The sequence below is a fragment of the Tachyglossus aculeatus genome, chromosome 6, assembly GCF_015852505.1.
Source record: "Tachyglossus aculeatus isolate mTacAcu1 chromosome 6, mTacAcu1.pri, whole genome shotgun sequence".
NCBI lineage: Eukaryota > Metazoa > Chordata > Mammalia > Monotremata > Tachyglossidae > Tachyglossus > Tachyglossus aculeatus.
The window spans coordinates 11471547-11486458 of NC_052071.1; the positions used below are offsets into that span (position 1 = coordinate 11471547).

A 14912-nucleotide genomic window follows, 5' to 3' on the forward strand; every position below is an offset into this window, starting at 1 on the left:
CTCCCCACTCCAGTCCCTACTTCACTCTGCTGCCGGATCATTTTTCTAAAAAAAAGTTCAGTCCTTGCCTACCCACTCCACCACGCTTACCAGTGGTTGCCCATCCACCTCTGCATCAAACAGAAACTCCAAATGTCCATAGCTGCGATTTATTTAACTTCTGCCTCCTTTTCTAAACCTTAAGCACTTGTGAGCAGGGATTTTGTCTACTCGCTGTTGCATTTTACTTTCCAAGCCCTCAGTACGACGCTCCGCCTGTAATAAGCGTTCAACTAATACCAATGATTGATTAGGTGGGCGCACCGTCCCTGAGTGGCGTGCTTGTCGGAGGCCAGGGCGGCCCAGAGCCGTTGATGGATGGATTGATGGATTGGTGATCCGAAAACCAGACCAGCCCCTGAGGAAACCCGAAGAGGTCACCGGCTGCGTGGCACCCCACCCCCAAGGCCTGGGTACCCCTTGCCCTCTGACCCCTCCAAACCAACTGTGACCTCACAGGTGAAGTAAGAATCAAGGCGCCCAACTAGGGCCCAGGGACAGGAAGACGGAGGCGGTGGCGGCGGCGGCAACAAGGTATCCCCTCTCTTTGCTCCGTCCCAAGAGGCTGGACTCGGCGCCCTCATGGCTCATCACAACTGGTGTGTCCCCCCGGGAGAGGTGGGCTCGCCCCACTGCCCGAGAACCCCGAGGCGTCCCCCTCCGCAGCTTCCAGTCCCACCCCTCAAGACCCTCCTCTCCTCTCTGGGCCCCTTAGCCAATTCCTAAATCACTTGGGCTGTTCCGACAGTCCACACCAGGCAACGTGAAATCCTGGTCCGATGGCCCTTCCCGGAAAAAGATGAACACTAGCAACCTGGAAAAAGCACAGGTCTCAGAGTCACAGGGCCTGGGTTCTAATCCATCCCTTGCCTTCCCAAACTTGCTTTCCAGCTGTACCTCGCACTTGACCCTCCTGCCTTCGTCCCCTCGCTCCTGAGGTACTCCAACTTGGAACGCCCCTCTACCCTGCCAATCCACTGATTTCCCCATCTTCAAAGCCCTCCTGAAATCCCACCTCCTCCGTGAAGCCTTCCCAGATGAGTTTCCCCAAATCCGGGGTTTTGTTTACCTAAAACAATCAAATCAACCGATTTATGGAGTGCTTACTGTGTGCGGAGCACTGTACTAAGCTCTTGGGAGAGCACAACAGAGTTGTTAGACACATTTCCTGCCCACAAGGAACTTCCAGGCTTCAGAGGGAGATGTGGTTATTTATACGCTTCCTTAGTACTTGGGCATATACGTATCTTCAACTGCACATTCAGTTATTTATTCTGATCCCATTGTGAGTATTCTTGTGAACTGTTCTTATGTCTGTCTCCCCTTATAGAGTGTGAGCTCCCTGCAGAGGGAGATGTGGTTATTTATACACTTCCTTAGTACTTGGGCATATACGTATCTTCAACTACGCATTCAATTATTTATTCTGATCCCATTGTGAGTATTCTTGTGAACTGTTCTATGTCTGTCTCCCCTTATAGAGTGTGAGCTCCCTGCAGAGGGAGATGTGGTTATTTATACACTTCCTTAGTACTTGGGCATATACGTATCTTCAACTACACATTCAATTATTTATTCTGATTCCATTGTGAGTACTCTTTTTTTGATGGCATTTATTAAGCGCTTACTATGTGCAAAGCACTGTTGTAAGCACTGGGGAGGTTACAAGGTGATCAGGTTGTCCCACGGGGTGCTCACAGTCTTAATACCCATTTTACAGATGAGGGAACTGAGGCCCAGAGAAGTTAAGTGACTTGCCCAAAGTCACACAGATGACAAGTGGCGGAGCTGGGATTTGAACCCCTGACCTCTGACTCCAAAGCCCAGGCTCTTTCCACTGAGCCACGCTGCTTCCCATAATTAATTATAATTATAATAATTAATTAATTAATTAATAAGTTCATAATTCTTGTGAACTGATCTTTGTCTGTCTCCCCTTATAGAGTGTGAGCTCCCTGCAGAGGGAGATATCGTTATTTATACACTTCCTTAGTACTTGGGCATATACATATCTTCAACTACACATTCAATTATTTATTCTGATTCCATTGTGAGTATTCTTGTGAACTGTTCTATGTCTGTCTCCCCTTATAGAGTGTTAGCTCCCTGCAGAGGGAGATGTGGTTATTTATACACATCCTTAGTACTTGAGCATATATGTATCTTCAACTACACATTCAATTATTTATTCTGATCCCATTGTGAGTATTCTTGTGGACTGTTCTTATGTCTGTCTCTCCTTATAGAGTGTGAGCTCCCTGCAGAGGGAGATGTGGTTATTTACACATTTCCTTAGTACTTGGGCATATACGTATCTTCAACTACACATTCAATTATTTATTCTGATTCCATTGTGAGTATTCTTGTGAACTGTTCTATGTCTGTCTCCCCTTATAGAGTGTGAGCTCCCTGCAGAGGGAGATGTGGTTATTTATACACATCCTTAGTACTTGGGCGTATATGTATCTTCAACTACACATTCAATTATTTATTCTGATCCCATTGTGAGTATTCTTGTGGACTGTTCTTATGTCTGTCTCCCCTTATAGAGTGTGAGCTCCCTGCAGAGGGAGATGTGGTTATTTATACACTTCCTTAGTACTTGGGCATATACGTATCTTCAACTACGCATTCAATTATTTATTCTGATCCCATTGTGAGTATTCTTGTGAACTGTTCTATGTCTGTCTCCCCTTATAGAGTGTGAGCTCCCTGCAGAGGGAGATGTGGTTATTTATACACTTCCTTAGTACTTGGGCATATACGTATCTTCAACTACACATTCAATTATTTATTCTGATTCCATTGTGAGTACTCTTTTTTTGATGGCATTTATTAAGCGCTTACTATGTGCAAAGCACTGTTCGAAGCACTGGGGAGGTTACAAGGTGATCAGGTTGTCCCACGGGGTGCTCACAGTCTTAATACCCATTTTACAGATGAGGGAACTGAGGCCCAGAGAAGTTAAGTGACTTGCCCAAAGTCACACAGATGACAAGTGGCGGAGCTGGGATTTGAACCCCTGACCTCTGACTCCAAAGCCCGGGCTCTTTCCACTGAACCACGCTGCTTCCCATAATTAATTTTAATTATAATTATTAATTAATTAATTATTAAGTTCATAATTCTTGTGAGCTGATCTATGTCTGTCTCCCCTTATAGAGTGTGAGCTCCCTGCAGAGGGAGATGTGGTTATTTATACACTTCCTTAGTACTTGGGCATATATGTATCTTCAACTACCCATTCAATTATTTATTCTGATTCCATTGTTAGTATTCTTGTGAACTGTTCTATGTCTGTCTCCCCTTACAGAGTGTGAGCTCCTTGAGGGCAGGGAATGTGATTTATGGTTCTTTTCTACTTTTCCAAACGATTAGTACAGGATGTGGCACCTAGTCGACATTTAATAAATGCCACTGCTACTATCACTACTACTAAGAAGCAGAATTGTGGCATTTGTTAAACGCTCACTACACCTAAGCACTGTATTAAGCAGAGAATGAAGTCAAACACCGTCAACCGTCCAATGTGGAGCTCATAGTTTAAGTAGAACTAGCATGGCCTAGAGGATAAAGCCCGGGCCTGGGAATCAGAAGGACCTGGGTTCTAATCCCGGCTCCACCACCTGTCTGCTCTGTGACCTTGGTCAAGTCACTTCAATTCCCTGTGCCTCAGTTACCTCATCAGTAATATGGGGATTCAACACCTCTTCTCCCTCCTATTTAGAGGGTGGTTTAGTGGAATGAGCATGAGCTTGGGAGTCAGAGGACTTGTGTTCTAATTCCAGCTCTGCTGTGTGACTTTGGGCAAATCACTTAACTTCTCTGTGCCTCAGCTACCTCATCTGTAAAATGGGAATTAAGATTGTGAGCCCCATGTGGGACAACCTGATTACCTTGTATCTACCCCATTGCTTAGAACAGTGCTTGGCATGTACTGAACACCTGACAAGTACCATAATAATAATATTTAGACTGTGAGCCCCAAGTGGGTCTGACCTGATTAACTTGTATCTTCCCCAGCGCTTAGAACAGTGCTAGACACATAGTAAATGCTTAATAAATAGTAAATAAATATAATCTGCAGGCCTGTCACCAGTTTCCACCTAGGCTGCTGGATGAAATAACTAGTTAATGATTCAGGGCTCTATCGGGCCTTTCTTTTGAGCCCTAGGGAAGCGGCCCCGGCTGCAATCGGGATATACCAGGCCCGGGGAGAACAGGCCCACAAAGACCAGGCCTGGGTGCTGTCTCTAATAAGTCCCTGCTATCGGGAAGGCAAAAAAAAACCTTTCCTGAAGACCAAATGTCAGTCACTCACTGTGCCTGCCTGGACCCCAAAAAGGCCCTTTTGAGGATCATAAAAATTCACAGTCGGCAACCCAAACCATATGTTTCTGAGTAGCGCAGCCCCTCAGAGCCCCTCAGAGCTCCGTGTTGCCATTTTTATGGACCGGCCGGTCTCCCTGCTATTGAGTTCAGGCGGATGGTGTTTCTGAATTAGAAGGGGCATCCTTCCGCTGCCTCCGGGTTGTTTCTTCCGGCCGAATGACTCGACTTAGATTAGCAGATTTTGGACACGTAATCAGGACTAATTCTCTGGAGAAGACACTAATGCTAGGAAAAGTCCAGGGAAATCATGGAGGAGGCTGACCGGCACCTAGATGGATAGAGACCGCAACAATGATTACGGAAGAACCATTAGAAAGGTTGTGCATTAGGGCAGAGGACAGGATGTTCTGGAGAAAGTATATCCACAGAGTCGCTATGAATCGGAAACGACTCATTGCACATTTCCCTCTCCCCATCCCCCCCGCCTTACCTCCTTCCCCTCCCCACAGCACCTGTATATATGTATATATATTTGTACAGATTTATTACTCTATTTATTTTACTTGTACATATTCTATTTATTTTATTTTGTTAATATATGTTGTTTTGTTGTCTATCGCCCCCTTCTAGACTGTGAGCCCGCTGTTGGGTAGGGACCGTCTCTATATGTTGCCAACTTGTACTTCCCAAGTGCTTGGTACAGTGCTCTGCACACAGTAAGTGCTCAATAAATATGATTGAATGAATGAATGAATGAATAGGAAAAGTCCAGGGAAATCATGGAGGAGGCTGGCCAGCATCTACATGGATAGAGACCGCAACAGCGATTACGGAAGAACCATTAGAATGGTTGCAGATTAGGGCAGAGGACTGGATATTCTGGAGAAAGTATATCCACGGAATCGCTATGAATTGGAAATGACTCGACGGCACATAATAATAATAATAATAATAATAGTAATTACAATTACTGCTACTACTTCTTTTTCTTCTAGTGCTAATTCTGTTATTACTATTAGTAATAATAATGGCATTTATTAAGCACTTACTATGTGCAAAGCACTGTTCTAAGTGCTGGGGAGGTTACAAGGTGATCAGGTTGTCCCACGGGGGGCTCACAGTCTTAATCCCCATTTTCCAGATGAGGTAACTGAGGCCCAGAGAAGTGAAGTGACTTGCCCAAAGTCACACAGCTGACAAGTGGCAGAGCCGGGATTTGAACCCATGACCTCTGACTCCAAAGCCCGGGCTCTTTTCCACTGAGCCATGCTGCTTCTTATCGTTACTCCTGCTACCACCACTACTAGAATTACTACTGCTCTTACAACAACTACTACTATTTCTACTACAGAGTAGCTCAGTGGAAAGAGCACTGGCTTGAGAGCCCGAGGTCATGGGTTCTAATCCCGGCTCTGCCACCTGTCAGCTGTTTGACTTTGGGCAAGTCACTTCACTTCTCTGGGCCTCAGTTCCCTCCTCTGGAAAATGGGGATGAAGACTGTGAGCCGTACGTGGGACAACCTGATAACCCTGTATCTATCCCAGCGCTTAGAACAATCAATCAATCAATCAATCGTATTTATTGAGCGCTTACTATGTGCAGAGCACTGTACTAAGCGCTTGGGAAGTACAAATTGGCATCACATAGAGACAGTCCCTACCCAACAGTGGGCTCACAGTCTAAAAGGGGGAGACAGAGAACAGAACCAAACATACCAACAAAATAAAATAAGTAGGATAGAAATGTACAAGTAAAATAAATAAATAAATAAATAAATAGAGTAATAAATATGTACAACCATATATACATATATACAGGTGCTGTGGGGAAGGGAAGGAGGTAAGACGGGGGGATGGAGAGGGGGACGAGGGGGAGAGGAAAGAAGGGGCTCAGTCTGGGAAGGCCTCCTGGAGGAGGTGAGCTCTCAGCAGGGCCTTGAAGGGAGGAAGAGAGCTAGCTTGGCGGATGGGCAGAGGGAGGGCATTCCAGGCCCGGGGGATGACGTGGGCCGGGGGTCGATGGCGGGACAGGCGAGAGCGAGGTATGGTGAGGAGATTAGCGGTGGAGGAGCAGAGGGTGCGGGCTGGGCAGTAGAAGGAGAGAAGGGAGGTGAGGTAGGAGGGGGCGAGGTGATGGAGAGCCTTGAAGCCCAGGGTGAGGAGTTTCTGCCTGATGCGCAGATTGATCGGTAGCCATTGGAGGTTTTTGAGGAGGGGAGTAATATGTCCAGAGCGTTTCTGGACAAAGATAATCCGGGCAGCAGCATGAAGTATGGATTGAAGTGGAGAGAGACACGAGGATGGGAGATCAGAGAGAAGGCTGGTGCAGTAGTCCAGACGGGATAGGATTAGAGCTTGAATGAGCAGGGTAGCGGTTTGGATGGAGAGGAAAGGGCGGATCTTGGCAATGTTGCGGAGCTGACACCGGCAGGTTTTGGTGACGGCTTGGATGTGAGGGGTGAATGAGAGAGCGGAGTCGAGGATGACACCAAGGTTGCGGGCTTGTGAGACGGGAAGGATGGTAGTGCCGTCAACAGAGATGGGAAAGTCAGGGAGAGGACAAGGTTTGGGAGGGAAGACAAGGAGCTCAGTCTTCGACATGTTGAGCTTTAGGTGGCGGGCGGACATCCAGATGGAGATGTCCTGAAGGCAGGAGGAGATGCGAGCCTGGAGGGAGGGGGAGAGAGCAGGGGCAGAGATGTAGATCTGGGTGTCATCAGCGTAGAGATGATAGTTAAAGCCGTGGGAGCGAATGAGGTCACCAAGGGAGTGAGTGTAGACTGAGAACAGCGCTTGATGCAGGTGAACGGGAGGAAGTCACCTAGCTCCTCCGGGCTTCCCACTTGAAATGTGAAGAGATTCCCTTCCCCGGGTGCCGACAGAGACCGGGGCTGGATTCCCGATGCTCGGATTCTCAAAAAGCTCCACTGGGAATGAACCTTTAGGGGAAGGTCCCAGAATCCCAGTTGTCCTCATTCCCTGACGCTACCTGAGAGTCCCAGCCCCAGGCGAGCTGGGAATGAGCCCAGAATCGGGGTCAGGGGAGACTTGTGTCCCCCCTGGGTCCAGCCTGGCCAGAAACCTGGTCTTCAGAGCCCCTGTAACCTCTGAGGTTGAGGTTCTATATGTTGCCAACTTGTACTTCCCAAGCGCTTAATCCAGTGCTCTGCACTCAGTAAGTGCTCAATAAGTACGATTGAATAAAATGAATGAATGAATGAGGAGGTTGAGTTCAGTGGTCCAAGTGGATCCAGGCTGATTCTCCCCGGCTCCCCTCTCCCCCTGGGCTTTGTCGCAGGTTGTCCTCGTTTTTCCAGAAGCCCCTTCTCAGTTCCCAGAAGCCCCCCAAAGGAATGGCTGCCAAGGGGGCAGAGGCAGCAGAGGGGCTGGAGGGGCCGGAAAGGCTGAAGAGAACCAAGGGGGCCCAGCAGGGCGAGGAGATAGAGAGGGCGTCAGCCTCGGAGCGGCCAGCCTCTTCCCCGAACTGGCTCACCGGGAACTTCCCGTTCTGGAAGAAGAGTAACGTGAAGAAGCTCAGGCGGAGAGAGCGGAACACTTCCAGAGGCCCCCCCTCCTGGAAACTCCGGCCTCACAAGTCAAAGGTCACTCCGGACAGCCCGAGAAGGAAGAAGGAGAGCGTCTTCACCGAAGCGGCCCGGACCGCGGGTGAGGAGCTGGAAGCTGGCCGGGGGGATTGTCGGCCGAGGGGGTCGCGGCGCGGGCGGGGAGACTATGGCCTGCACTCCAAAATCGGGCCTCAAGAGACGCCTCTCATGTCTCTCTTCCCACCCTCTTCTGCTGTCTCTCTTTACTAGCGGTTTTCGTTAAGCGTTTACTATCTGCCCACCCTTGAGGCTGACACGAGATAATCGGGTCAGACTCAGTCCTGTCCCCCATGGGGCTCCCCGTCTAAGGGTGAAGGAGGATGGATGCTTCATCCCCCTTTCGCAGATGAGGAAGTGAAGCCACTTGCCTAAATTCACACACGGCAGGCAAGCGGCAGATTCAGAATTACAAGCCAGGACCTCCGACTCGTAGGCCCGGGGTTCTTGACCTCCTCTGACCTCCTGAGGCCTCGCTCCTAGGCTGCGTAAGACCCATCCGGGCAGCGGCAGCCAGGAGGATTGAGCCGCCGCGGTTGCGGCGGGGGTGGCGGGCTGGGCGGCCCCACCATTTTCTCACAGGAAGTCTGACTGGGAGGAAGGGCAAATGGCAGCCTGATTCCAGGCCCTCTTTGCCCCACCGGGACAACTTATCACTTCTTCTCCGGCCCTCAGCCATTTGCATCAAGATCATCAAATCCCTGGGGATGGAAGACTTGCCCCAGTTAGCCCTGGTGGCCAAGAAGTTGGGAGATATCGCCAAGAAGCACCAGGAGGTGGTACTAGAAACCATTTTGAAATATTTCCACCAAAATACCCAGGTACCCACTGCTCTGGACGCCACATCTTGCCCTCTCCCACCCACCACAGCTTCCTGGTCTTCTCAATTCTCTCTCTGTCTCTGTTTCTCTCTCTCTCTTCCTTTAAATGGTATCTATTAGGTACTTACTATGTATCAAGTGCTGTTCTAAGCCCTGGGTTAGACACAAGTATGTCAGATTGGGCCCAGTCCCCGTCCCACATCTAAGTAGGAGGGAGAACGAGTATTTAATCCCCATTTTACAGATGAGGAAACTGGAGCACAGAGAAGTTAAGTGACTCGTCCAAGGTCACCCGGCGGGCACGTGGTGGCACCGGGATTGGAATCAAGGTCCTCGGGCTCCCAGGCCCGGACACTATCCGCTAGGCAGGTTGGGAATCGTAGAGAGAACAAGCGAGCTGGGATCATCAGAATCAACCCATCAATTGATCCATCCGTCCTACTGACTGACTGCATGCAAAGCACCGTACTAAGCTCTGAGAGAGTACAATACAACAGCTCCCACAAGGAGCATTCAGTCTAGAGCGGGTGACAGACATTGATATAAATTAATTATGGGTATAGCTATGAATTCATTCATTCATTCATTCAATCATATTTATTGAGCGCTTACTGCTTGGGAAGTATAGATATGAATGCTGTAATGCTAGGGAAGAACTAAGAGCATTACAGCAGAAGGAGCCCAACGTGATGGGAAAGGAATGAGGGGGTGGTGCATGCATATTTACTATTCTATTTATTTTGTTAATGATGTGCATTTAGCTTTAATTCTATTTATTCTAACGACTTGACACCCATCCACATGTTTTGTTTTGTTGTCTGTCTCCCCCTTCTAGACTGTGAGCCCGTTGTTGGGTAGGGACCGTCTCTATATGTCATTGACTTATCCTTCCCAAGCACTTAGCACAGTGCTCTGCACACAGTAAGCACTCAGTAAATGCGATTGAATGAATGAATGAATGAATGAATGAATGCAGAAGCCATCTTCAACTCTTTCATTCATTCATTCATTCATTCATTCATTCAATCATATTCTTCAGTAGAATTTGGTTTGGGTGGAAATCGTAGAAGAAAAGGGCATCCAGGATGTTCATGGAGATGGGGCAGTTGAAGGGCCACAACTCAGCAGTGTGGCCAGAGAGCAGTGTGATGTAGTGGTTAGAGCATGGTTCTGGGATTCAGAAGGTCAGGGGTTCTAATCCCAGCTCTGTCTGCTGGGTGACCTTGGGCAAGTCACTTTACTTCTCTGTGCCTCAGTTACCTCATCTCTAAAATGGGACGGTGAGCCCCACGTGGGACGGGGACTGTGTCCAACCCCCAGAGCTTAGTACAGTGCCTGGCACATAGTAAGCACATAGTAAGTGCTTAATAAATATCATAATTATTATTATTCTGAGGGGATGGCAGTTTACAGAATCAGGAGGGGGTGACCAGGATAAACAGAAAATTGTTGTTCCCCACATCTCACCCTACCGAGACAAGGGGCACCCACTGGAGCAGGAAGTGGTGAAATAATACCAGGAAACAGGTCTTTGCCCCACCGGGATGGGCGTTGGAGGGGAATGACACACGTTGTAGCTGGAAAAAATGGTAGGGGCCACAGGTTTTTGGGAAGATCTGTGGTCAAGCATCTGTTCTGGGTCATTGGAATGGGGAGGGGAGAGTGAGAGGGGTTCGATGATACATTTTGGGTCACTGAGAGGAGAGTCGGGGTTGGAGAGGGCAGGGTAAGGGGGTTGGATGATCCGTGCTGGGTCCTTAGGGAGAGAGTCAGGGATGGACTCTCCCTCCGTCCAGCTTCGCATTTCCTCCTGCCTTCAAGACATCTCTCCTTGGTTGTCCTCCCGTCACCTCAAGCTTGACATGTCCACAACAGAAATCCTTCTCTTCCCACCCAAACTCTGTCCTCCCCCTTGCTTTCCCATCACTGTAGATGGTACCACCATCCTTCCTGTCTCACAAACCCGTAACCTTGGCGTTATCCTTGACTCTTCTCTCTCATTCAACCCACATAGTCAATCTGTCGGTCCCACCTTCACAACATCGCTAAAATCTTCCCTTTACCCTCCATCCGAACAGCGACCACATTAATGCAATCACTCATCCTATCCCGCCTGGATTATTGCATCAGCCTCCTTGCTGAACTCCTAGCTCCCGCCTCTCCTGACTCCGGTCCATACTTCACCCTGCTGCCTGAATTATTTTTCTACAGACACGTTCAGATCATGTTTCCCTACTCCTCAAAAAACTCCAGTGGTTGCCCTCCCAACTCAAATCCAACAGAATATTGTTCTCCTCCCCTTCAAAGCCTTATTCAAGGCACATCTCTTCCAAGGGGACTTCCCTGACTGAGACCCCCCGCTTTCCTCTTCTCCCCCTCCCTTCTATGTTGCCCTGACTTGCTCCGATTGTTCATCCTCTCTCCCAACCCAACAACACTTATTATTTGTTTATTTATATTAATGTCTGTCTCCCCAACTCTAGACTTTAAGCTCACTGTGGGGAGGGACACAAGGCAGGTATTATTATCCCCATTTTACAGATGGAGAAACCTAGGTCCAGGGAAGTTAAGTCACTCACAGCATTGTCTGTCTCCCCCTTCTAGACTGTGAGCCCATTGTTGGGTTGGGACCGTCTCTATATGTTGCCAACTTGTACTTCTCAAGCACTTAGTACAGTGCTCTGCACACAGTAAGCGCTCAATAAATACGATTGAATGAATGAATGACTCACCCACGGTCACACGGCAAGCAAACAGCACAGCTTGGACTCAAACGCGGGTCCTCCAGCTTCTAGACCGGCGCCCTGCTGCTTCACTACACCGCTTCCCCTGCCAAGTGCTTAGCATGGTGCTCTGCAGACAGTAAGCGCTCAATAAATAGGATTGAATGAATGAATGAATGATGGAGAGGGGAGAACAAGGGGGATTAGATGGTCCATGCTGGTCACTGGAGGAGAGGGAAGAGTGAGGGGCACGCCTTCCCCTCCCCACAGCACTTGTATATGTACAGATTTATTACTCTATTTATTTTACTTGTACATATTTACTACTCTGTTTATTTTGTTAATGATGTACATATAGCTATAATTCTATTCTGGTGATTTCAACACCTGTCTACGTGTTTTATTGTCTGTCTCCCCCTTCTAGACTGTGAGCCCGTTGTTGGGTAGGGATCGTCTCTATTCGTTGCCGACTCGTACTTCCCAAGCGCCGAGTACAGTGTTCTGCACACAGTAAGCGCTCAATAAATACGATTGAATGAATGAATGAATGGTCTGTCTGAGCCATGTTGGGATTTATAGTCTCAGTGGAGACGTTGGCCGTCCCTCACATGGAAGCAGGTATCCTGGAGCTCTCTGTCTTCCCTCCTGCTGCAGCTCTCTGTCTTCCGTCTCTCCCCACCCTCTGTCCTTCCCTCGCCCCCAGCTCTCCATCCTTCCCCGTGCCCCAGGCCTGTCTTTCCCTCCCGCCACAGCTGGCCGTCCGGCACCGGTTCCGCATCCTCCGGGTGCTCGAGATGATCGTCACCACGCACGGCGTCCTCAGCCAGCACTGGGCCCAGGCCTGTACCAGCCTGGCCCTGGAGAACATGGTCCTGATCACTGTAGGTGGGACCACGGGCTGGGTGGGCTCCATCCCCGGAGGGCTGGGGGCGGGGGGCTGCTCCGGGACTCGGGCCGGACCGGGCCCACCCTCGGCTCCCGGGCCAGGATTTGGAGGAAGTGTACCAGAACGCGGCCGGTGACCTGCTGGTGGCCGTGTGGAGACATGCTTCGCAGCACGTCACGCCCCAGCTGCTCAAGATGTTCTGGAAAAGGGAGTTTCCTCACCGCAGCGCTTTTTACACCCTGGGCAAGATCATCTCCAAAGGTGAGGGGCCTGGGGCAAGTGGGAGGGCCAGAGGGCTGGCAAGCAGGAGAGCGGGATTCCCGGGGGACTGGCAGGAAGGAGGATGGGGAGAGCTATGGCCCTGACTGGGAGAGGCTCACGCTCTCCCATCCCCATGTCCCGCTAGCATTTCCTTATTCAGACTAATAATTATGGTACCTGTTATGCGCTTACTATGTGCCAAGCACCGTTCTAAGCGCTGGGGTAAATATAGGGTAATCAGGTTGTCCCACGGAGGGCTCACGCTTTTAATCCCCATTTTACAAATGAGGCACAGAGAAGTGAAGCGACTTTCATTCATTCATTCAATCGTAGTTATTGAGCGCTTACTGTGTGCAGAGCACACACGCTTGGGAAGTCCAAGTTGGCAACATCTAGAGACCCAACAGCGGGCTCACAGTCTAGAAGGGGGAGACAGACAACAAAACCAAAGATATTATCAAAATAAAATTAATAGAATAAACATGTACAAGTAAAATAAATAAATAGAGTAATAAATATGTACAAACATATGCAGGTGCTGTGGGAGGTCGGGTGGAATAGTAATAATAATAATAGTCATTCATTCATTCATTCAATTGTATTTCTTGAGCGCTTATTGTGTGCAGAGCACTGTACTAAGCGCTTGGGAAGTACAAGTTGGCAACATATAGAGACGGTCCCTACCCAATGCTCAAGGTCACACAGCAGAGAAGTGGTGGAGCCGGGATTAGGGAAGCAGCGTGGCTCAGTGGAAAGAGCCCGGGCTTGGGAGTCAGAGGTCGTGGGTTTGAATCCCGGCTCCACCACTTGTCAGCTGGGTGACTTTGGGCAAGTCACTTCACTTCTCTGGGCCTCAGTTCCCTCATCTGTAAAATGGGGAGTAAGACCGTGAGTTCCACATGGGACAACCTGATCACCTTGTATCCCCCCCAGGGCTTAGAACAGTGCTTTGCACGTGGTAAGCATTTAACAAATGCCATCATTATTATTATCATTAGAACCCATGTCCTCTGACTTCCAAGCCCTTGCTCTTTCACTAAGCCACGCTGCTTCATTGAGTGCTACTTATTGAGCGCTTACCACACGCAGTATGCTTGAGGGAATACACCACAATAAAACAGGTGGACATGATCCGATCCTTACCCTCAAGGGGCTTCTGGTCTGGATGTTCTACCAGCATAGGCAGCGTGGCTCAGTGGAAAGAGCATGGGCTTTGGAGTCAGAGGTCATGGGTTCGAATCCCGGCTCTGCCACTTGTCAGCTGTGTGACTTTGGGCAAGTTACTTCACTTCTCTGGGCCTCAGTTCCCTCATCTGTAAAATGGGGATGAAGACTGTGAGTCCCCCCTGGGACAACCTGATCACCTTGTAACCTCCCCAGCGCTTAGAACAGTGCTTTGCACATAGTAAGCGCTTAATAAATGCCATTATTATTATTATTGTAGGTCCGGGGGAGGTTCCAGGCGATCCACTGGCCTTGGGGCACTGTCTGAGCTGTGTATTTTAAAGGCGCTGGGTCTCGCTAAAGTTTGCTGTGTGCTTGTTGTGGTATTTGTTGGAAAGCACTGTACTAGACTGTAAGCTCATTGTGGGTGGGGAATGTGTCTGTCATATTGTTGTGTTGTACTCTCCCAAGCACACAGTAAGCGCTCAATAAATACAACTGATTGATTGATTGATACAAAGTACTGATCCCTGTCTGTCCCACCCAGGGCTCACAGTGGAAAGAGCCCAGGCTTGGGAGTCAGAGGACGTGGGTTCTAATTCTGGCTCTGCCACTTGTCTGCTGTGTGACCTTGGGCAAGCCACTTTGCTTCTCTGTGCCTCAGTTACCTCATCTGTGAAATGGGGATGAAGAATGTGAGCCCCACATGGGACAACCCTTCCCAGACTGAACCCCCACTTTTTCCTCTCCTCCTCCTCCTCCCCTCCCCATCGCCCCCTCCCTCCCTCTGCCCTGCCCCCTTCCCCTCCACACAGCATTTGTATATATTTGTACATATTTATTACTCTATTTTATTTGTACATATTTATTACTCTATTTTATTTGTACATATTTATTACTCTATTTTATTTGTACATATTTACTATATTTATTTTATTAATGATGTGTATATAATCATAATAATAATGACGGCATTTATTAAGCGCTTACTTTGTGCAAATCACTGTTCTAAGCGATGGGGAGGTTACAAGGTGATCCGGATGTCCCACGTGGGGCTCACAGTCTTCATCCCCATTTTACAGAT

General features: G+C 48.9%; 1 protein-coding gene across 5 annotated transcripts in view; it reads left to right on the forward strand.

Moving 5' to 3' along the window:
* The first annotated feature begins 596 nt into the window (after positions 1-596).
* Positions 597-14912, forward strand: part of LOC119929906 (maestro heat-like repeat family member 5) — a 56731-nt gene continuing 42415 nt past the window's right edge. For all 5 annotated transcript variants that reach the window (XM_038748255.1, XM_038748256.1, XM_038748257.1 and 2 more), the window contains exons 1-5: positions 597-638; positions 7670-8037; positions 8649-8794; positions 12270-12398; positions 12505-12664. In XM_038748255.1, coding sequence (XP_038604183.1) covers positions 622-638; positions 7670-8037; positions 8649-8794; positions 12270-12398; positions 12505-12664 — 820 coding nt within the window. In that variant the 5' untranslated portion in view covers positions 597-621. The remainder of the gene's footprint in view (positions 639-7669; positions 8038-8648; positions 8795-12269; positions 12399-12504; positions 12665-14912) is intronic.